Consider the following 23,122-nt stretch of genomic DNA (forward strand, 5'->3'; position numbering starts at 1 on the left):
CTCTCAAAAGAAACCAGCGTGGCTGCAAAAAGAACCCTCTGACAAATTAAAAGATAAAAAGGACAAGTATAGAAGGTGGAAAGAGGGGCACATAACTAAGTCAGAATATCAGCAAATAGCCCGAGCCTGCAAAGATGAAGTGACGAAAGTTAAGGCTCAAAGTGAACTAAGGCTTGCGATCAAAGTTAAGAATAACAAAAAAAGCTTCTTTCAACATGTAAAAAACAAGAAAAAAGTGAAGGAAATGATTGGTCCATTAGTGGGTAAAAGTGGCAAGAAGGTGACAAGCAACAGGGAGAAAGCAGAAATATTTAACTCATTTTTTGCATCTGTCTTTACACAAAAGGAAAAAACAGACCAACCTATCAAAAATAGTGCCATAAAAACAGAATAGAAACACAAGTTAAGATAGGCAAGAAAATGGTAATTGAGCACCTGTCCAGTCTAAAGGTAAAGGTAAAGGTTCCCCTGCACATCCGTGCTAGTCGTTTCCAACTCTAGGGGCCGGTGCTCATCTCCGTTTCAAAGCCGAAGAGCCAGCGCTTGTCCGAGGACGTCTCTGTGGTCATGTGGCCGGCATGACTAGATGCCAAAGACGCACAGAACGCTGTTACCTTCCCACCGTAGTGGTCCCTATTTTTCTACTTGCATTTTTACGTGCTTTCAAACTGCTAGGTTGGCAGAAGCTGGGACGAGTAACAGGCGCTCACTCTGCTACGCGGCACTCGGGATTCGACCCGGCAAACTGCCGACCTTCTGATCGACAAGCTCAGCGTCCTAACCCACTGAGCCACCGTGTCCCTCTGTCCAGTCTAGACAAGTTCAAATCACCAGGACCAGATGGATTACACCCCAAGGTTCTCAAGGAACTGGCAGATGTGATCTCAGAACCACTGAACTATATTTTTCAAAGATCCTGGAGCACTGGGGAACTACCAGAGGATTGGAAAAGAGCTGATGTAGTTCCCATGTTCAAAAAAGGAAAAAAAATGGATCCAGGAAATTACAGACCTATCAGCCTGATCTCAATACCTGGGAAGATTTTGGAAAAGATAATCAAACAACAAATCAGTGAGCACCTAGAGGCAAATGAAGTCATTACTAAAAGCCAACATGGGTTTGTCAAAAACAGATCATGCCAGACAAATCTTATTGCATTCTTTGACCAAGTGACAAAATTAGTGGATCAGAGGAATGCTGTGGATATAATTTACTTGGACTTCAGTAAGGTGTTTGATAAAGTAGATCACAACCTTCTACTTGATAAGATAGAAAAATGTGTGTTAGACAGAATCACCACCAGATGGATTCGTAGCTGGCTGACCAACCATACTCAGCATGTGGTCCTCAATGAAACTGCATCTACATGGAGGGAAGTATGTAGTGGGGTGCCCCAGGGCTCTGATCTGGGCCCAGTGCTCTTCAACATCTTCATCAACGATTTGGACGAAGGGATAAATGGGGAACTCATCAAATTTGCAGATGACTCCAAGCTGGCAGGAACAGCCAACACTCCAGAAGATAGGCTTAAGATACAGGAGCATCTGGACAGACTTGAACACTAGGTGCTATCTAACAAAATGAAATTCAATTGTGAAAAAAGTAAGGTTCTACATTTAGGCAAAAAAAAAACCAAATGTACAGGTATAGTACAGGGGGTACCTTGCTCAATAGTAGTAACTGTGAGAGGGATCTTGGACTCCTAGTGGACAATCACTTAAATATGAGCCAGCGGTGTGCTGCAGCTGCCAAAAATACCAACACAGTGCTAGGCTGCATTAACAGAGGGATAGAATCAAGATCACGTGAAGTATTAATACCACTTTACAATGCCTTGGTAAGGCCACACTTGGAATACTGTATCCAATTTTGGTCACCATGATGTAAAAAATATGTTGAGACTCTAGAAAGAGTACAGAGAAGAGCAACAAAGATGATTAGGGGACTGGAGACTAAAACATATAAGGAACGGCCGCTCGAATTGGGTATGTCTAGTTTAATGAAGAGAAGGACTAGGGATGACATGATAGCAGTGTTCCAATATCCCAGGGGCTGCCACAAAGAAGAGGGACTCAAGCTATTCTCCAAAGCGCCCAAAGGCAGGACAAGAAGCAATGGATGGAAACTAATGAAGGAGAGAAGCAACCTAGAACTAAGGAGAAACTACCTGACAGCTAGAACAATTAACCAGTGGAACAACCTGCCTCCAGAAGCTGTGAATGCTCCAACACTGGAAGTTTTTAAGAAGAGACTGGACAGCCATTTGTCCAGAATGGTATAGGGTTTCCTGCCTGAGCAGGGGGTTGGACTAGATGACCTCCAAGGTCCCTTCCAACTTTATTATTATTATTATTATTATTATTATTATTATTATTATTATTATTATTATTATTATTAAACTTTTATTCATAAAACATGAAACTCAGTCAACTGAACACTCAAATTCACTGGCACTAATGACTGACACGGGCTGCTGCCATCATCGTAGGTATCAACCAGGTATCTCCTTAAAATATAAGATGTTCCGAGTAGCGCAGTTTTTTGTAGCTTTGCTGGAGTTATTGCAGGAAGTTGCAATTTCTTGATGTATTTTGTAAAGTTTTTGGACATAGTTCCCAGTGCCCCGATGACAATGGGTATCACTGTTACACATTTCATCCATAATCGTGCAGTTTCCATGGCCAGGTCACGGTATTTTGTAATTTTTTCCAGTTCTTTTTCTTTGACTCTGTCATCTCCTGGTACAGTGATATCAATCAGCTGTATGCTTCAGTTCTCTACAACTGTGATATCTGGCGTGTTGTGTTCCAAATGGTGATCTGTCTATATTCGGAAGTCCCACAAGATCTTCACCCTCTCATTCTCAACAACTTTTTCCACCCTGTGTTCCCACGACTTTTCGGACACTGGCAAGTTGTATTTTTTACACAATGCCCAGTGAATTAGTTTAGCAACTCGGTCATGTCTAGCTTTGTAATCAGTTTGCACGATTTTGCTGCACTCACATATTAAATATGAAACAGTTTCAGCTTTGTTGTTGCAAAGTCGGCAATTTGGATTGTCAGTAGATTTTTGTATCTTCGCTTTCCTGGCATTAGTTTGTAGTGCTTGTTCTTGAGCAGCCAGTATTAAGCCTTCTGTTTCTTTCTTGATGGTTCCCATCTTAAGCCATGCCCATGTCATATCACATTTTCCTTCAATGTTTTTCAAATGTTGTCTATGCAAAGCTTTGGTTTTCCACCTATTTAATCTATCATCCAGGCGTTTTTCCTTATATTCTGCCTTTGTTTCTGTTATTTTGATATTATTATTATTATTATTATTATTATTATTATTATTATTATTATTATTATTATCAAAGGGATATAAGAAGCAAACTAACACTTAAATTTTTAAAACACTTTTCTGATTCAAAACTGCTTGAATAGTAAATTAATTGTCCCTTTCAACATCCTTAATCATTTGCAACATGTCAATCATCAAAATATAAGGAGATGATAGTCTACATATGACAGTTGTAGAATGGATTTTAATTTTTACAAAATACTTAAGGTTAATTATAGTATGTCAAAAATAATCATTTTTAATTGAATTCATCAGTAGATGAAACCAAATTGCAGACAAAATAAAAATAACTTTTCATGATGGGTAAAGATAAACATGTAGCAATTGGCATTTGCTTTTATATATTTTAGATTTTTGTGTGTCTGTCTGCTAATATTAAACTGACCAAATGGTGGTAAAACTGCTTGGGTTAATTTTTCCAAACTTCTGAAACACAAAGAATTTGCTGTCAGCTTATGTGTATATTATTGACCACTATTCCAGCTATCATCCAAGAGAATTTGTATTTGGTTCCTCCAACAATCCTGGCTCTGGAAGCTCTCTGACCAGCTAGCATTGTGATCAGAAGAATAAATAACCTTAAGGAACAAGAAGAACAGCTGTTGCCCAGTTCACAGATAAAGAAACCTGAGTCTGGGCAGAATTGTACTGAGATTTGCTAGACTGATTTTAGCCCTTCACGGTAGATCACACTAGGAAATAAAATCATGCAGATCAATACTAATTTTATTACAAAGCTCCCCCACTCTGTTTTGACTTATTTCTATATTTACTAAATGGAATTAGGATCATATAAACTCAAACTCCTGCATCTGCTACAAATATTGTATTATTTGTACCTTGTGCATGAGCTAAGAAACTGTACATACTAAATTTGAAGCATATTATCAAATTCAGATTGTCTAGATTTGTAGACATGAGTGTCAGTGTGATAGTCAATCATAGGTCTCAAATAGAGTGAAAGAGATTTTTGAAGTTCCTACTTCAGTCCAATATGTTGAATGGGCTGAATATCTTTAAACACTTTCAGGCAATTTGAGGGATAATGCATAAGTGGGCTAAAATGGATTTACTGAAAATTAATACTCTTAGAAAAAAGGTAATTTAGCCACAGAGTATAAAACCAAAAACCCACGAACGGTTTTATAGGCTAAACTTTGTACAATAAATTCTGTAATTACTGTATGCCCAGAGGCAAAACTAAATGTAAATTCAGGAGCATAGTTTTAGCATTTTTCAAAGCAATTATTAAGAATATAAACAATTGTTAGTCTATATATAAAATGACACTCTAGAACATAAATATTCATAGTAACAGGAAAAGATACGAACAACTCTTGCATTTTAGAAAGTAACAAAATGGGATTAGTAAGAAGTAGAATTTATGATAAGTTGTTTCTGAGGTTGGGAAGTTGGAATGATGCAATAAATGTTGCACTAAAATTTCACAAGAAAAAAAGATCAATAAATTTATTTTTACCTTAGTGATCATATGCTCTCAAAATAGTACAGCTCTTTATTAGAATTTTTCACTCTTTTAAAATAAAATTCTACATTCAAACAAAGCATATGCTGAAGCATATTTGCTTACCTCCATCTAGTTCTTCTGCACCAAAATGGTTCCTGTAGAATAGCATAATTTCTATCTTGTAGCACTTGTAAATAGTCACTAAACAAACAAGTAGCAGCAGAATGGCACCAAGCCCTCCAGCAAGTTCAACTGTATACATCAGCTCTAAAAAGAAGAATAAAAATTAATAACAACCACATTCTGAACTAAAAGCAGTCATTTACTATCATATCTTGGTGCAAGAAGGAATTATCTGTTTTTTTGAATGCAGAAACAATAAGTTTTTCTAATTTCTTGGTACACACACACACACACACACACAGAGGAGAGAGAAAAAGAGAGAGAGAGAAAGAGAGAAAGAGGGAGAGAGTAGGCATTAATAATTTTGTGGTGTGCACCTGGTGTATCACATACAACATTCACATAGGATGAAGCTAAGTATCAGTCCTTTTCTCAACACAAAATTACCATTCTTTTTTTAATCAGCTACATTTGTTTTAATATATCCCTCCTTCCCTGGTGCTATACAATTCATAACCTCTCCTCTACTACATAAATGGGTTTGACTTTTTTAAAAAAAATGTTGAAAATCATCTCAATTTGTTATTTTTGACATCCTGACATTAAGAGGTGAAATATTATCATTTACTTGTGTAGCATTGTACCATGGGATATTGTATGATTGATTGAAATCACTGCCGGGTTAGTTTCCAAAGAAGTAGAAGCTTAGGCAAAAGTGGTTACATCTGCTTTCAATAATCATTTGGTAATGTCATTTCTGATATAATGTCAGGAAATGGCAATTGTCCTCACATTTTCTAAGCAGGTAAAGACATGTACATTTCCATTTGAGGTCAACTATATTCTGGTTGTTTGCTTGAAAGTTCTATGATAGAGGAAAACTACTAATAAAGCTGCAGTGCCAGACCATTTCCCTGGAAATAACCACAATAACAATATGATTTCTTGGAAATTATTTCAGTATCATGTTATACTGAATTTTCACTAAGGATAAAGAATTGTGTATTGTTCTAAGAGTGTTAAAATTGACTTGGATAGTAAGTTGTGTAGCATTTACCTTTTAAAAATGGATTATGGCTGGAGTAAAAAAAAAAGCTTAATAGAAGAATACAGACACAAACAACTCTACTTGTATTCAGCGGTTTCTGGGTAAAGACTGTTGGTGGATCAGATAGCCCTGCAAGCAGCTTCACAACTGAAGACGGCTCCTAGTGGTGGAATCACCACTATGAGACAGTTTTCTAGCAGAAGAAAATGTCTCTGGACAAAAGATCTAGGAATGACTCCCTTCTGTTTCTTGCGATGAGACCACAGGAATTGAATTTCTCCTGGTCAATTGTGAGTGGAGCAACTTGGAAGCCAAGACATTTACAACACATTCTTAGCTACCGTACAAACTGTACAGACATTTCAGAGTAAAAGTCTCATTTGTTAAACATCTTTGGAACTTATTGATTTACAACCTAAGACCAATATTATAAACAGCATGGAAGATCGAAGTCTCCATTCAGTTGCCTTCTTTCTGAAACTAAGATTAGGGGGAAAATGCCTTTTTAAAGGATTTTAATTTAAAAGGAAAAAGCTTAACAAGATTGTGATTGAAGAAAGTTCTAAATCAGGGGTGTCAAACTCAATTTCATTGAGGGCTGAATCAGCATTGTGGTTGCCATTGGGGGGCCAGGTGGGCGTGGCTGGCATGGGCATGGCCTACTGAGTGGGGTGTGGCCAGCTTGACATCACTCACGTTGGGGGCACCTGTGTGGACCTGGGCAGGACTGGGGCAGATCCAAGGAACTCCAGTGGAAGGTGGGGTGGGACTGGGGCGAGTGCTGGAATATGATCCACTGGAGGAGCTCACTGAGCCTCAGGCTGTGCACGGGGCCCCTGGACGGTGGCATGGAGCCCCAGGCAGCAGAGGTCAAGCGCCCAGCCTGGCCCTAGAGCTCCCACGGCACCAGGACCACACAGCCCTGCCTAGCCTAGCCGCACTTCCCCAAGGGGTTGCTCAGCTATGCTTGCCTTCTCCTCAAGGCTGCTGCTGCTGTGCTCCCTCTCCTTGGCCAGGTTGCTCATGGTGGGTGCAGGAGAACAAAGTGCATGGGTCAAAGGGAGGCCCACTCCCTCTCCATGTGAGGAGACCTGGTTTTGTAATCAAAGCACTCTTAGCAATAGGATGGGAGACCACCAGGGGATGGCAGAAGAGCAACAGGGCTGATGGTGGCCAAGTGCTAAGAGAGGTCTTCCCTCAGACCTCCGGCCCTCTCTCTTATTCTAATCTCCCTCCCTCCCTCCCTCCCTCCTTCCTTCCTTCCTTCCTTCCTTCCTTCCTTCCTTCCTTCCTTCCTTCCTTCCTTCCTTCCTTCTTTCCTTCCTTCCTTCCTTCTTTCTTTCTTTCTTTCTTTCTTTCTTTCTTTCTTTCTTTCTTTCTTTCTTTCTTTCTTTCTTTCTCTTTCCTTCCTCCCTCACTTCCATCCTTCCCTCTCACTCCTTTTCATTCCCATCTCCTTCCTTCCTTCCCTTTCTTTCTTCCTGTTTCCCTCCCTCCCTCCCTCCCTCCCTCCCTCCCTTCCTTCCTTCCTTCCTTCCTTCCTTCCTTCCTTCCTTCCTTCCTTCCTTCTCTCTGTGCCCAGGAAGGGATGAGGGGAGGGGGAGAGGTTGGCAGCACTTCTCTCAAAGACAAAGAGTTGGAAGAGACCTTTGAGGTCTTTAGTTCAAACCCCTGCTCAAGCAGGGGACCTATACCATTCCAGACAATGGAATATCCAATCTCTACTTAAAAGCCTCCAGTGATGGAGCATCCACAACTTCTGAAGGCAAGCCTTTTCACTGGTTAGTTGTTTTCACAAGTCCTTAGTTCTAGGCTGGTTTTCTTCTTGATTAGTTTCCATCTATTATTATTGCCTTCTGATGCTTTGGAAAATAGGTTGGCCCATTCTTCTCTGTGGTAGCCATCAAATATTGGAACACTGCTATCATGTCACCATCCCTAGTCCTTTTCACTAAGGTAAACATACCCAATTACCACAAACATTTGTCATATGTTTTAGCCTCCAGCTCCCTAATCATCTTTGTTTACCATCCATTTAGACCAGATGACCCCCCTGGTTTGGTTTATAGAACAGTGGCCACAAGCAGAGCCTTCTCAAAGACAGCACCCCAATTATAGAACTTTCTCCCAAGGAAAATAAGAACGGTGCATCCCTCATCTGTTTAGAGGCAACTCCAAACACACTGTTCAGCCAGGCATATGTAGAACAACACCACATTTTATGGTCAAACAGCACTAAGTAAATTACTACTAATATTTTTCTTTCTTAAAATACACACTTTTAATATTGTTTTAAGCAGTGCTAGTGATGCTTCACAATAGTTGTCTTTGAGAGTTTTCTTGTAAACCACCCTGGATTTCTCAGAAACTTTTAATTTCAAATTAGATGTTGATTTAATAAATTAGGCAGAAGAAACAAATCTGTATATACATCTAAATCCCACAGACCTACTGCCTCCTAGGCACATACTACAGATAAAATACACTTTCCAGGTCTTCGACAAAATAATTGGGGGGGGGGAGTTGACTCAGCCTTTTAATTTCAACTCACACCAATTCCTCTTAACTTCCCATTCAATACAAAGAGTTCTATTATTGCCTTGATTTTAGGGAGGGGAGGAGGCAAGAATAGACCACAAAGCCAGTCTGTGAGTTTGCTCTCTCGCCTGCCTGCACACTGCCTTCCCCACGCAGCACGTGTGTGTATGTGTGAGAGAGACAGAGGGAGAGAGATCCCCCTTTTTTGTAAGTTTGCTTACTCTGCAACGCTCCCTGTTCTCCACACTTTCGGTTCCTCTCTCTCTCTCTCTCTCTCTCTCTCTCTCTCTCTCTCTCTCTCTCTCTCTCTCTCTCTCTCTCTCTCTCTCTCTCTCTCTCTCTCACACACACACACACACCCAAACACATATACCCAAACACACACACACAGAGAAACCCTTGGTGCTTTCTTATCCTTTCCCTCCAGCTGGATCTGAACAGAGTGAGAGGAGGTTAAAAAAAAAGAGAAGGGGGAGGAGAAAGGTGGAAGCTCCCCTTTTTTGTAACATGGCTTCCTCCTCCTCCTCCTCCCCTCCTGGCTCTCTCTTTCTCTGTCTCTCTCATACACACACACACACACACACACACACACACACACAGAGAGAGAGAGAGAGAGAGAGAGAAACCTTTCCTGCTTTCTCCTTCATCTTACCCTTTCTCTCCAGCCACCACAGAGTTTCATGTTGCCAGCCCGCAGGCAGTTCCAGGTTGCAGCTCTGCATGACTGCTGAGTTCCCCTCTCTGGCCCTACCACGTGGCGGAGAGGATGACTGGGAGCCGGCTGATGCTCGGCTTGTGCCACCATGTCCTCACATCTCCACACCTTTCATCCCACAGGTTGGGCACGCTCTGAGGTGCTAGACTTATAGAACACCATGGCCCAAGCAAGGCAAAGTGTGTGGCAAAGCAGAGCTGGATGAGGAAAAGCCCTGCAAAGTGGGACCAGGCATGAGGAGGGTGGCCTGGCAAAGCAGAGCCACATGAGGAGAAGCCCGGCAAAGTGAGGCGTGGCTGGGCATGACGGGGTTAAGCTGGGAGGGACAGGGCGGGCTGAGGCAAATGAGCTGCAGCTGCCGTTGCACACCACCAGCCCCTGAGCACTCGCTGTTTCATGGGTGTGCGCCTGGGTGCCCAGCTGGGTTGGGGTGAGCCAGGGCTAGGGCAGTGGGGGCCGGTCCCTTGCCATTTCTGGGACAGCCCCAGGGGGGCAAATCTAGGCCCTCCTCAGGCCGGATTCGGCCCGCAGGCCTTGTGTTTGACATGTCTGTTCTAAATGGATGTAGGTGAAAATATTTTTAGAAAACAGAAGATTTTTTCCCCCTGACATACCTACCTTTCAAAGTAGCAAAATTAATTAGACTAGTGGACAGGTCTTTTGTGGACATGTTGATTGTTGATTATTAAGGACAGTAGGTAATTGGTGGATTTTACAAAACAAGTGTGTGAGTGTGCATGTGTGTATATGCATGTGTATAATACACACACACACACACACACACACACTAAATTTTAAGTACTATGCAGAGCTTATTGTAATCAAAGTATAAAATGTACAAAAAAGCAAATAAAAAAATAAAAGAATAAGCCTGCCTTTCAATTTTACTGTTGTAACTGGCATACTTTCACTTCCTTATATAGCAGCCACAAGAAAAACTGCTACATTAGGAGAAGGACATGACCACAGGGATGCTGTAATGGTCATAAGTGTGAAAAATGGTCATAAGTCACTTTTTCAATGCCATTGTAACTTCAAATGGTCACTAAATGAATAATTGTAAATCAAATACTACTTGTAGAGATTTATGTTGTCTGTCATGAAAATATACTGAAAGAGAATGACATAATCTTTAGTTACACCTGTGCATATTTTACTTGACCCTTTGTATTGAGTAGTGGGCTTCAGTAGAAATAGTTACAACATTATTTATTGACTCAAACTAGAACTGGAGAACTGCAGGCAATTCCCTCTAATTTATACTCTGAGCCCACAGGGCCTTAACCGATCACAATACTTGAAAAACCTGCCCAAATATGAATGTTCAAAGTTTCCATCCAAAACAATTGGAGTTAACAGGGTCATCTAAAGATTAGTTTCATTTTAGCTTCACAAGCAGTAGGAGTTAAGTTAGTTTCACTTTAGCAGGGATTAACACAACTTTATATATATTCAATACATAACACCTTGGTATTGTAAAGTATTTATAAATTCCATCAATGTTGTTAAACCTGGGAAGACAATATGAACACAAGTTTAATGCCATTGATGGAAATGACATTCAGAATGCAGGATTGGAATATTACTATTTTGTGTTTGTTAGCTCAAAATTCTAATAAAATGTTTATGTCACTGTAATGTATTGGGCTTTGTCTTGCTAAGGAATATCATGTGGGGTTAATTGGTGGAAGGTTGCTCAAGCAGGAAAGCTGGCTAACAGCTCCCAGCTCCTCAGACAACCTGTCTCCAGCGCCGCCATTGGCTGCCTCTAGGGTGGCAATAGGTTGCTTTAAACCTATTGGCCGCTGCCTAGAGGCCAGGGTATAAATTGCTGCATTTGCAGCCCTGTTTCTCAGTTCAGTTCCTGCAACCAAATAAACAATGATCTTTGCTGAACTCACTCACCTCGTCTCGTTAATCAAGCAACGAACCCAGTATCTAACACTGGTAATGAAGGTGGGATCCTGCTCCTCCACCTGAGCTGAAGAGTCACTAGGGGAGAGGCTGAACACGCCTGGTGGGAAAAGCAATCCTCCCCACGGTTGGTCTAGCACAGCCACACTAGTGACCATGCACCCAGAGGACCAGTCCCTGGGCAACGGAGGAGCAGGACAAGAAGACAACGAGCCACAGCCGCGAAGACCACCAGAAATGGCAAAGGTCGGAAAGCTGGAAGAATTTGACATAGCTCACCCAGAAAGATGGTCGTTGTATCTATCCAGGGTCGAGAACTATCTATGCACGAATCAAGTTGCCGAGGATGGCCTGAAGGCCACTATGCTCCTGTGTGTGTGCGGCTCAGCCATGTTCAACATTGTGGGGAACTTGTTTGCGCCGCCATTGGAGTCTGTAATGTTCACGGACTTCAAGAAAAGGCTCGGAGACCACTTCTAGCCCAAGCTGTTGGTAATTGCTTGGCGCCATACATTCAAACAGAGAGTTCAGCAACCAGGTGAAACAGCGTCTGAATTCATCACAGCGTTGAGGCAGGCCACACACCTGTGCCAGTTCTCTGACGTTGAGGAGAGGCTATGAGACCAGATTGTCTGGGGTCTCCAGAATCAAGAGTTACAGCAAAAACTCTTCGCCAAAGAGACTTTGTCATCCCCAAACGCGCCAAAAGAGATCATGGCGGACGAAGCTGCCAGCAGGGCTGTACGAGCCATGCGGCCCGCCAAAACAGCACAGCATGAGGAAGCCGTCCACCATGAGGATGCCGAACATGCAGAAGACTCTGAAGACAACACATAAGTTGACAAGCTACAAAGACACAATGACCAACAGCATCACAGCGACAAGCAACAAGGGGCCACTTACAAGCCAGATCCCTTCCTTAGGTGCCCAGGGTGTGGCAGCCGCCACCAATGCATGGACTGTAGGTTCCGGACAGCCAGGTGCCAGGCCTGCGGAAAGACGACCACATCACGTCCATCTGCAGAGGTTGCCAGAGGGACCGGCCATCGAATCACCAGTCGGACATCCCAACTAGGAGAGGTACCGGGGCCCCAGGACAGTATAGCATAGGGTTTTGCTCCAGCCACAGAAGCATTTGCCCTATTAAGCCAAAGTTTAGACTGCAAGTGGAGCTGCAAGGGGTCCCCTGAAAGATGGAGCTGGACACGGGCTCAGCCGTATCCATTATTTCACTTGAGACATTTAATTTTGTCTGTAATCGCAGTAAGAGACGGGCCAAGCTGAGGCCATATGACATTATACTAACTGATTTTCAGAATGCCAGAGTTGCAGTCAAAGGTGAGGCCACACTAGCCGTTAAATTTAAGGGATTTTCTGGGCACCTGGACATTGTCGTAGTAGGGGGTCCGTGAATGAACCTGATTGGGCTCAACTGGTTTTATGCACTAGGCATCCAAGTAACTGGAATAAACCGGATGCAAGTCGCGAGTCTAGCAACAGTATGTGAGGAATTCGCAGATGTGTTTGACTCAGCTCTGGGGACGTACACGGGCTCGCCAATAACATTTAAACTAGATCCTACTGTAATGCCGGTCAGGATTAAACATCATAGAGTGCCATTTGCTCTTAAACGCAAGATAGTCGCTGAGTTAGATAAACTTGTAGAACAGGGAGTACTGAAGCCAGTAGATGGGGGTGAATGGGAGACCCCAATTGTAATGCCACTAAAAGCCAACAGGGAGGTCAGAATCTGTGCCAATTACAAATGCACAATCAATCATGCATTCAAACAGCATGCATACCCGGTACCAGTAGTAAGACACATCCTGGCATCCTTGCAAGGCGGTAAAATTTTTGCAAAATTAGATTTGGCTCAGGCCTACCAACAGCTTCCTGTTGACGCCACAGCCGCGTCACAGACAATTGTAACCCACAGGGGGGTGTTTAAAGTGAAATGCCTGCAATTCGGGGTCAGCGTAGCCCCTGGAATTTTCCAAGGCATTATGGAGTGGAATCTCAAGGGCATCCTGGGGGTTTGCCACTATTTTGATGATGTGCTCATCACTGGTGAGTCCACTGAGGTACTAGCAAAGAGGCTCAGAGCCGTCCTTCAAAGGCTGCATGAAGCAGGCCTCAAGCTTAAAAAGAATAAGTGTAGTATTGGAGTCCCCTCAACTGAGTTCTTGGGGTTCCGTATAGATGCCAACGGCATCCATCCTGCTGAGTCAAAGGTTAAAGCCATTCAGATAGCACCCAGCCCCAAAATGAAGGGAGAGCTTCAGGCATTCCTAGGCCTCCTAAATTTTTACCATGCGTTCCTTCCTAACAAGGCCGCAGTGGTAGAGCCGTTACACCGGCTCTTGGAGAAAAATACTGCACAGAAGTGGGCTAGTGTTCACAAAAGAAGTTTTCAGGAATTGAAGGCTCTACTGTCCGTTAGTTCCACAATCACCCATTTCAAGGAATCAATGCCAGTATGCCTAGCGTGTGACGCATCCCCATATGGGGTGGGGGCTGTCCTAAGTCACTTGGAGAGTGATGGAACTCAAGTTCTGATTGCTTTTTATTCCAGGACACTGTCCTCTGCAGAGTGTAATTATGCACAAATTGACAACGAGGCATTGGCCATAATAGCTGGAGTAAAAGAATTCCACAACTACTTATACGGCAGGGACTTTACGGTCTTCACAGACCATAAACCGCTATTGGGGTTATTCACTACAGACAGACAGACACCCCACATCTTATCCCCTAGAATGCTAAGATGGTCCATTTTTTTATCGGCTTACAGATTTAAGCTAATTCACAAACCCGGCAAGGATATGGGCTATGCAGATGGCCTGAGCAGGCTTCCACTGCCTCAAATCGAGCCAGATCCAGCCCCAGCAGCCTGCGTTTTGTTCATTCAGGACTTGCCTGAGTTTCCCCTCCACACGGGGACATAGCTGCAGAAACGGCAGCAGACAAGACTCTAAGCAGAGTGCTGTCTTGGGTCCACATGGGGTGGCTAGAGAAAATCCCATGTCCTGAGTTCTAGAACTACTTCACAAGGAGACATGAGCTCTCAGCTCATAAGGGTTCTACTCTTTGGAGGAACAGGGTCATTGTTCCCACCTCATTAAGGGACAGGGTATTGCCATCACTTCACAAGGTCATCCGGGTATTGTTCGCATGAAAGCTTTGGCACAAAGCTATTTATGGTGGCCAGGATTATTTATTTATTTTATTTTATTTATTTAATTTAATTTGTATACTGCCCTTCTCCCGAAGGTCTCAGGGCGGTGAACAGGGCCATAAATACCAAAATAACCAAAATACAAAATTAAAAACAAATTAAACCTTAGTGCCCAAATGTAAAAATAAATTATATTAAAACAATAATTAAAACCCAAACCCATCAGACCAGGCCGGTTTGTTCAAACAAATAGGTTTTCAGATCACGTCAGAAGGAGCGAAGGTCGGGAGCCATCCGGAGCTCAACCGGTAAATGGTTCCAAAGGTCAGGTGCACCCACAGAGAACGCCCTCCCCCTGGGAGCCACCAGACGGCATTCTCCAACCAGTGGCACCCTAAGGAGGCCCTCTCTGTGGGAGCGCACTGGGCGGAGGGAAGTTGATGGCGGCCGCAGGTGCTCCCTAAGGTATTCCGGACCCATGCCATATAGGGCTTTGTAGGTCATTACCAGTATGTTGAATCTCACCCGGAAGGTAACCAGAAGCCAATGCAGTTCACGGAGCAGAGGTGTAATATGGGAGTATCGGTAGACCCCCAACACAACTTGCGCGGCTGCATTCTGCACCAGTTGGAGCCTCCGAGTGGTCCTCAAGGGCAGCCCCATGTAGAGAGCGTTGCAGTAGTCTAACCGAGAGGTCACGACCGCATGAGTGACTGTACGCAAGGCATCCCGGTCTAGATAGGGCCGCAACTGGCACACCAGGCGAACCTGGGTGAAGGCCTCCCTAGTCACAGTTACTATATGATCTTCTAAAGAAAGCTGTGAATCTAGGAGAACTCCCAAGTTGTGAGCCTTATCTATGGGGGCTAATAATTCACCCCCCATAGTGAGAGATGGAATGCTCTGAATTTCCTGAGATGCTGGCACGTACAGCCACTCAGTCTTGTCAGGGTTGAGCTGAAGCCTGTTCCTCCCCATCCAGACCCGGACCGCCTCCAGGCAACAGGACATAATGTCAAGGGCATCACTGTGGTGGTTTGGGGTCGAAATGAAAAGCTGGGTATCATCAGCATACTGATGATACCAACTCCAAAGCCACGAATGATCTCACCCAGAGGCTTCATATAGATGTTGAACAGGAGAGGCGAGAGGACCGACCCCTGAGGAACTCCACAAACGAGAGGCCTTGAGGTCGATCTCTGTCCCCCTGCCAACACCGACTGCGAACGTCCCAGGAGGTAGGAGGAAAACCACTGAAGAACCGTGCCTCCCACTCCCAATCCCCTGAGACGCTGCAGCAGGATACCATGGTCGATAGTATCAAAAGCTGCTGAGAGGTCTAATAGGACTAGGACAGAGGAATAACCCCTGTCCCGAGCCCTCCAGAGATCATTCACCAGAGCGACCAATGCCGTCTCCATGCTGTGCCCGGGCCTGAAACCCGATTGGTATGGGTCCAGATAGTTAGTTTCCTCCAGGACCAAAGGGAGCTGATGCGCCACCACGCTCTCAACAACCTTCGCAAGAAAACGAAGGTTGGAGACCGGACGAAAGTTGTTTAATACAGCTGGGTCCAAGGTAGGCTTCTTGAGGAGAGGTCTCACCACCGCCTCCTTCATGACAGAGGGGAAACAACCTTCACTCAAGGATGTCACCACCTGGAGCCAGCCTCGTGTTCCCTCCCAAGCCGCATAAACCAACCAGGAAGGGCACGGGTCCAATAAACAAGTGGTGGAGCTCAGCTTCCTCATAATCCTGTCCACTTCCTTTGGAGTCACAGGATCAAACTCCTCCCAGATAACATCTACAAGACCACCCATGTCCCGATCGTCAGACTCTGACCAGTCGGAGTCCAAACCGGTCCAAATCCGAGCGATTTTGTCCGACAGATGTTGGCTAAACTCCTCAGCATGACCCTGCAAGGGATCCTCCCTCACCTCCTGATTAAGAAGGGAGCGAGTCACCCTAAACAGGGCGGCCGGGCGATTATCTGCGGACGCGATGAGGGTAGCGAAGTAATTAGACCTCACCACCCTCATTGCTGCAAGATAAGACCTTGTAAAGGATCTTAGTCATGATCGGTCAGATTCAGACCGGGTGGACCTCCAACAGCTCTCTAGGCCTCGTCTCCGATGCTTCATCTCCCAGAGCTCCGCGGAAAACCATGGAGCGCACTGGGATCTGCACCAGGTCAGGGGCTGCAAGGGTACAACTCGGTCAAGTGCCTCCGTGGCTGCCTTGTCCCAGGTTTCCACTAAGGCATCCGCCTAGCTGTGAGCAAAGGAGGCAGGTGGGGACCCCAGCACTGCCTGGAATCTCTCAGGATCCATTAAGCATCTGGGGCGGAACCATCTCGATGGTTCAACAACCCCACGATGGGGTGGTGGTAAAACGGAAGACCAGCCGCAGGAGATGATGATCGGTCCATGACAGGGGCATAACAATTGGAGAACCCCTACCAAGATCATCTAACCACCGTCCAGGTAGAAAAACCAAATCGAGCGTGTGGCCCCCCACATGAGTCAGGTCCTGAATTACTTGCGTCAGGTCCATGGCCGTCATGGAAGCCATGAACTCCCGAGCTAACTCAGATGATCCTCCCAGAGATGGTAGATTGAAGTCACCCAAAACCATAAATTTGGGGAACTCAACCACCAGCCCCGAGAGGATATCAAAAAGCTCAGGCAGGGCTGCTGCTGCATGACTAGGTGAAAGGTACACCAGCAGCAAGCCCAACTGCGCCCTGGGGCCACATCTCAGGAGGAGGGACTCACACCCGGCTATTTGGGCAACGGTGGCCTCCTGAGGACAAAGGGTCTCCCTCATAACTACCGTCACTACCCTGCCCCTACCCTGAGCCCGAGGTCGGTGAAGCACCTGGAAACCTGGTGGGCAAAGAACAACCAGAGGGACACCACCCTCTGGGCCCAACCAGGTCTCCGTAATGCAAGCCAGGTCCGCATGCTCACCCCCAACCAGATCCCGGAAGAGAGGAGCCTTATTGACTACGGACCTGGCATTCAAGTACACCAGCCTGAGCTCAGGTGGCTGCTCATCCTCGCTCCCGGAGCCTCGGGACGAAACCAGAGGGTCAGAGCGCTTCACCACTTGGAGATAGCGGGGACGCACTCCCGGATGTCGATACGGCCCTCTGCCCATACACCTGCTGCCATTCCCTAATGTCGTGGGAATAGGTAATCCCACGACCCGCTCCGGAGCCCCGGAGGCAACCAACCCCAGCTCCCCCCACACGTGATCAATGCCAGACCTTGCCTGAACAACAGTTGGTGGAATCCCCCCCATTTCCATCCAACCATGAGAATCCTCCCCCCTCCCTAACCCCACAAAAAATTTAACTAAAAAATTAACCAGGGGCCTCTTATTAAATTTGTACCGGAGGCCCCTATCCCTGCCCAGCCATCTCTCAGGGTCCCAACAATTGGGCCCTTCATCAAGAGGAAGAATGGAAAGTGAGGCGGGTCACACCCAGGAAGGGGAGGCACCCCTGAGGAAGGGGGGGCACCCCTGAGGGCACCCCTGGAGTAGCTGAGGCGAGTCATAGTTATCGAAATAAGTCCGGCAAAAAGGCAATCCCTAGATCGATCGGGAGGATCTTAAATCAGTAGGTAAGAGTCCCGTCTGCCAACCCAGCTCCACTGCCACTTGAGCTGGGTGTACCCCGGAACAGATCAACCCCCGTCCTCTCACGACGGTCAGATCCGGGGAGCAGCTTGGAATGCATAACCGGGATAAGGCATACCACCTAGAGCTCTCACCTCTAGGAAAGGTAGCAGATGGTAAAACTAGGCCACTCTCTCACAATGGCATTTTGCCCGGGTTCTCCTGAAACCTTTGGGGAGGGGGGGAGGAGACAGGCAAAGGAGTCAGCAGATTAATCCAAGGCATAATAGGATTAGATAAAGCCATTGAGGTTCAAGTACATGGGTGTTACACATGTGAGCAATCAAGGCCTGAAATGCCACACACTCCCATCCACAGGTGGGAGGAGACACCCCCCTGGTCGAGGATTCATATAGACTTCGCTGGGCCTTTTCAGAGACAGCTCTTTCTTATAGTGGTTGACAGCCACTCTAAATGGCTGGAAGTTATACCAATCACAAATATGATTACTGCTAGGACCATCTATGTATTGCCCTGTTCACCGCCCTGAGTCCTCCGGGAGAAGGGCGGTATATAAATTAAATAAATAAATAAATAAATAAATAAATAAATAAATAAATAAATAAATAAATAATAGGTGCTTAGGAAACTCTGTGCAACGCACAGGCTACCGGATGTCGTAGTGTCCAATAACGGGGCCCAATTTACTGTGGAAGAATTTCAGCCTTTCCTGAGGGCAAACCTCATTAGGCATGTGACATTGGCTCCATTTCACCCATTGAGTAATGGTTAAGCCGAACAAATGGTGCGCACCACGAAAGAATCACTGAAATGCATAGTGACTGGGGACTGGCACCACAGACTGGCTGACTTTTTGCTCTGCCAACATTCCACACTGTGCATGGCAATGGGCAAAAGCCCAGCAGAGCTCCGCTGGGGCAGGTGACTAATCACAAAACTGGACAGGTTGCACCCAGACTGGGTGGCAGCTGAGGCCTCATGGCCAAAACCCCTGAGGGGGCTGTAAGTGGGCGACGGGGTGTGGGCCCAGAACTATGGGCATGGGAACTTGTGGGTGCCAGGGAAAATCACCAAAACTTCAGGCCCTCTCTCATACAAAGTGGGCCTAGAGGGTGGACGAGTCATTCGTTGCCATATCGATCAGTTTAGAAAGCGTTTTCCAGAACAGCCACAAAGCAAGGACTTCGTCCCAGGTCCCATCCATGGACTGCAAACCGGCAGCCAGGCTGATCAATCCATAGGCTCTGAGATCCCAAGCGGTCAGAGCAACAAAGAGGTGGCCGTAGGGGGTCAAAGCCCAGGAGTGCAACATGGGACTCCGACAGAGAAAGCCAACTGGAACACTACAGCCGCTGTGCTAACTCTGCGGAGAGATTGGACTCTTGGGAATATCATGTGGGGTTAATTGCTGGAAGGTTGCTCAAGCAGGGAAGCTGGCTAATGGCTCCCAGCTCCTCAGACAACCCATCTCCAGCGCCGCCATTGGCTGCCTCAAGGGCGGCAATAGGTTGCTTTAAACCTATTGGCGGCCACCTAGAGGCCAGGGTATAAATTGCTGCATTTCCAGCCCTGTTTCTCAGTTCAGTTCCTGCAACCAAATAAACAATGATCTTTGCTGAACTCACTCGCCTCGTCTTGTCAATCAAGCAACGAATCCAGTATCTAACAGTCACAGTAACTGATCATTAAGTTTCCACAGGACCCTTACTCTTTTCTTGAAAGAATCTGGCAGGCTAAGCTTAACATCATCCATGTTGTTATGTTCAGAGTCTATTACTGCATAGTACCATAGACTGTATTTCAGTTAGAGCACTGCAAACCTGGAGGGAAAAACATAAGCAACTATGCTTATTTTCTCTGCTTAGGTATCTTTATGTTTATACTTCTCTAATGGAGATGCATGCAGTTATTATAGAAGCTTCAGAATGTTTTAGCAGTCAATAAAATGTAATTACATATGACTTTTTTTTTAAAAAAATTATTGTTAATACTCTTCTCTTCAAAACTCTGGTATAACTTCCTATATATTCTAAATTTTTAGTTTCATATATTTGACACATTTCTTATCTATAGGAAAAAAATAAACCCACAATAGCTAAATTAAAATTGTTATAAAATTGAGTAGGAATTAAATGGACATAAAAATTATACAACATAGCCTCACCATAATTCTTTTTATCAGTTTCTGTCACATGTGATGCAGCTGTTCAGCAGTAAACAGGAGATGGGAATTTAATGTGCTAGTTTCAAACTACACCATTTATGTCCCTTCTATAATGATAATGCATCACATCAAGGAGAAAATATCAGCATAAAAACACCTACCCTCCTTTCATCAAATTAATCTGGGATGATTTCATGGATTTTTTTGTCATTATATATGGCCCTAAAAACACTTCATTTGGGATCTTTAAATAAGGTTTATGCTTTAGGTGCTACAGCTGTCAAATCCCTGTAGCATATAGGTTTGTTTGTTTGTTTCAGTTCGGTGCAGTGTAATATAATTGCATTTAAATGTTTATGGTCCATGTCTTTTGTGTTATATGTTAACTAATGTTAAGAGTTAATAGATTGTTAAATGTTGTGTGAGGTAAACACGGTGACAGGAATACACGCGGGAGCTTTTGACAGCTGTCAAAAGCTGCCGCCAGCAAAAGCGCATGCGCAGCCAGCTGACAGCTCTCCGCTATCAAACAAGTTCCCCACCACGCATGCGCCACCGCCACGAGGACGCAGAGCTGTCAAAAACACACCACAGCTGATTGGCTCCGGAATCCCGGCGGGAGAAGAACAACCGCGGATTGGCCCAGCCGGCCGGCGGCTGGCTATAAAAGAGCTGAAGCTGAGCACCTACTTGTCCGGTACCTCAATAAACCTGTTAGACCTAGCCAGCTGTCTCCGAGTGGTCTGTAAGCCACTTCATCTTTGTTCCCTGATTTTGTGTGCAATCTGTAGTTGCTGTCTATAGCATTCCTTGTATTATAATTTAGACCAAAATTTCTGTGTGAAAGTTCTGCCATGCCTTCTGGATTATAAGCTTTTAAACTGTATGACCTGAGTTCCACCAGGCTAAAATAACTATAGGCTGTTTGGGAGCTAGGAGTGAAATCCTTCTATCACAGGTTAGTGGAAAAAGAATGAAAAGGTACACCATTCCTCCCATTTTAGGGGGGGAAAGCACAGGGAGAAATAAAGTGCTCAATGAAATAAAAAAGGGCAATGAAGAAATTCTCTTTGGGATTGAGCCAACAATTTTTATTTAGAATTTTAGCCATTATGTTATTAGAGAACTCATGAGAGGAGTAGTTCTAAAAGATACTCAAAATAAATAGGACAAGAAAGATTTTTTTAAAAAACCCCTTCCTTATTGTGCCTGCACATATGTGAATTTTTATGCAATAACCTTGGATATACAAATTCAGCTTAGCATTGTGTGTATGTATATATGTAATGTACTGTATTGCAGTGTATGTGTATAGGTATGTATATAATGTTTAAGTATAGGAACATTATGCTTATACATTATATTGATATGCGAAGGAAAATGATTGGTCATTGATTTCTTGGAACAGAAAAGTAAAAGTAGAACAGCATTTGAATTGTAAAATAAGAAGATGTGGTAGCCTGCAGTCCAAATAGAATACATTGCAAACTCTTGCCAAATTCTCTCAGTCTGAACATTTTTAAAGTCAATTTAAAGGTAAGCTGGCATGAGCCCAGGACAGGAGCAATTTAAATATTAAAGGTAAAGGTAAAGGTTCCCCCGCACATGCGTGCTAGTCATTTCCAACTCTAGGGGCCGGTGCTCATCTCCGTTTCAAAGCCAAAGAGCTTGTCCGAGGACATCTCCGTGGTCATGTGGCCGGCATGACTAGACACCAAAGGCGCACGGAACGCTGTTACCTTCCCACCGTAGTGGTCCCTATGTTTCTACTTGCATTTTTACGTGCTTTCGAACTGCTAGGTTGGCAGAAGCTGGGATGAATAACAGGCGCTCACTCTGCTATGCGGCACTATAATAGGGACTATATAATAGGTGACTATAATAAGGAAAGACAATAATATTCACAATAAGGTAAAGGTAAAGGTAAAGGTTCCCCCGCACATGTGTGCTAGTCGTTTCCAACTCTAGGGGCCGGTGCTCATCTCCGTTTCAAAGCCGAAGAGCCAGCGCTTGTCCGAGGACGTCTCCGTGGTCATGTGGCCGGCATGACTGGACGCCAAAGGCGCACGGAACGCTGTTACCTTCCCACCGGAGTGGTCCCTATTTTTCTACTTGCATTTTTATGTGCTTTCGAACTGCTAGGTTGGCAGAAGCTGGGACAAGTAACAGGCGCTCACTCTGTTACGCAGCAGTCGGGATTCGACCCGCCAAACTGCCGACCTTCTGATCGACAAGCTCAGCGTCCTAACCCACTGAGCCACCGCGTCCCTTCAATATTCACAATACCTGCATTTAATTTAACAAAAAAAAGCATCAACAGAAAAAGAAACTGCACATAGGCTTAGCAACATAGATAATGTATGCATGATATATTGGGCATTGTAAGAAATGTCCCAGTGATTTTTAAAGGCAATGTAAAAAAGAACCCATGTATATGTGGCAAATGCCCACCATAAAATTTAGATTTTGGAATCCATTACTTCGATACAAAAATCTGTCCATCCTTTACTTTGGGAATTTACTGGATGAAAACATTACAAATGAAAAGCATAATGGTTCTAAGTCTATATGAAATTAAATAAAAAACAAAACATAGATATACAGTATGTGTTATGAATACATAACAATGCTGTATTATTAGAGATCTAATAATGTATTATATTTTTATTTAATTTTAAGCTTTAAGCTTTCTTATAGTGAAGTTCCATGGCATGTCACATGCATTTTTTTAAAGGTTCTGGGGAAAACAACTGCAATTCAAATCAAGAATTGCCTACTTGCTCTTGTGTTCTAATACTAAATTACAGGTCCTTCAGTTTTTAAGAAATCAGCACTCTAAAAGCTGTCAATGAAAATTACCAGATGTTTCCTATGGGAAGTAGCATTATGCCAAGTGCAGCAGATATATGAGTGTCAAATAGCTACATTTGGGGACAAAGCAATTATTTAGCAGTTAACAATATTCATTTGGCAGAAGAAGTCTAAATTTA

At 44.4% G+C, this 23,122-nt stretch overlaps 1 protein-coding gene across 1 annotated transcript in view; it reads right to left on the reverse strand.

The window, feature by feature from the left end:
* IL1RAPL1 (interleukin 1 receptor accessory protein like 1) overlaps window positions 1-23,122 on the reverse strand; it is a 757,275-nt gene that overhangs the window by 19,738 nt on the left and 714,415 nt on the right. Inside the window, exon 8 of the mRNA XM_083362907.1 lies at window positions 4,937-5,080. Within this exon, the coding sequence (XP_083219033.1) occupies window positions 4,937-5,080 (144 nt within the window). The remainder of the gene's footprint in view (window positions 1-4,936; window positions 5,081-23,122) is intronic.

This window comes from Vipera ursinii (genome assembly GCF_947247035.1).
Source record: "Vipera ursinii genome assembly, chromosome: 4".
In the NCBI taxonomy this organism is placed as follows: domain Eukaryota; kingdom Metazoa; phylum Chordata; class Lepidosauria; order Squamata; family Viperidae; genus Vipera; species Vipera ursinii.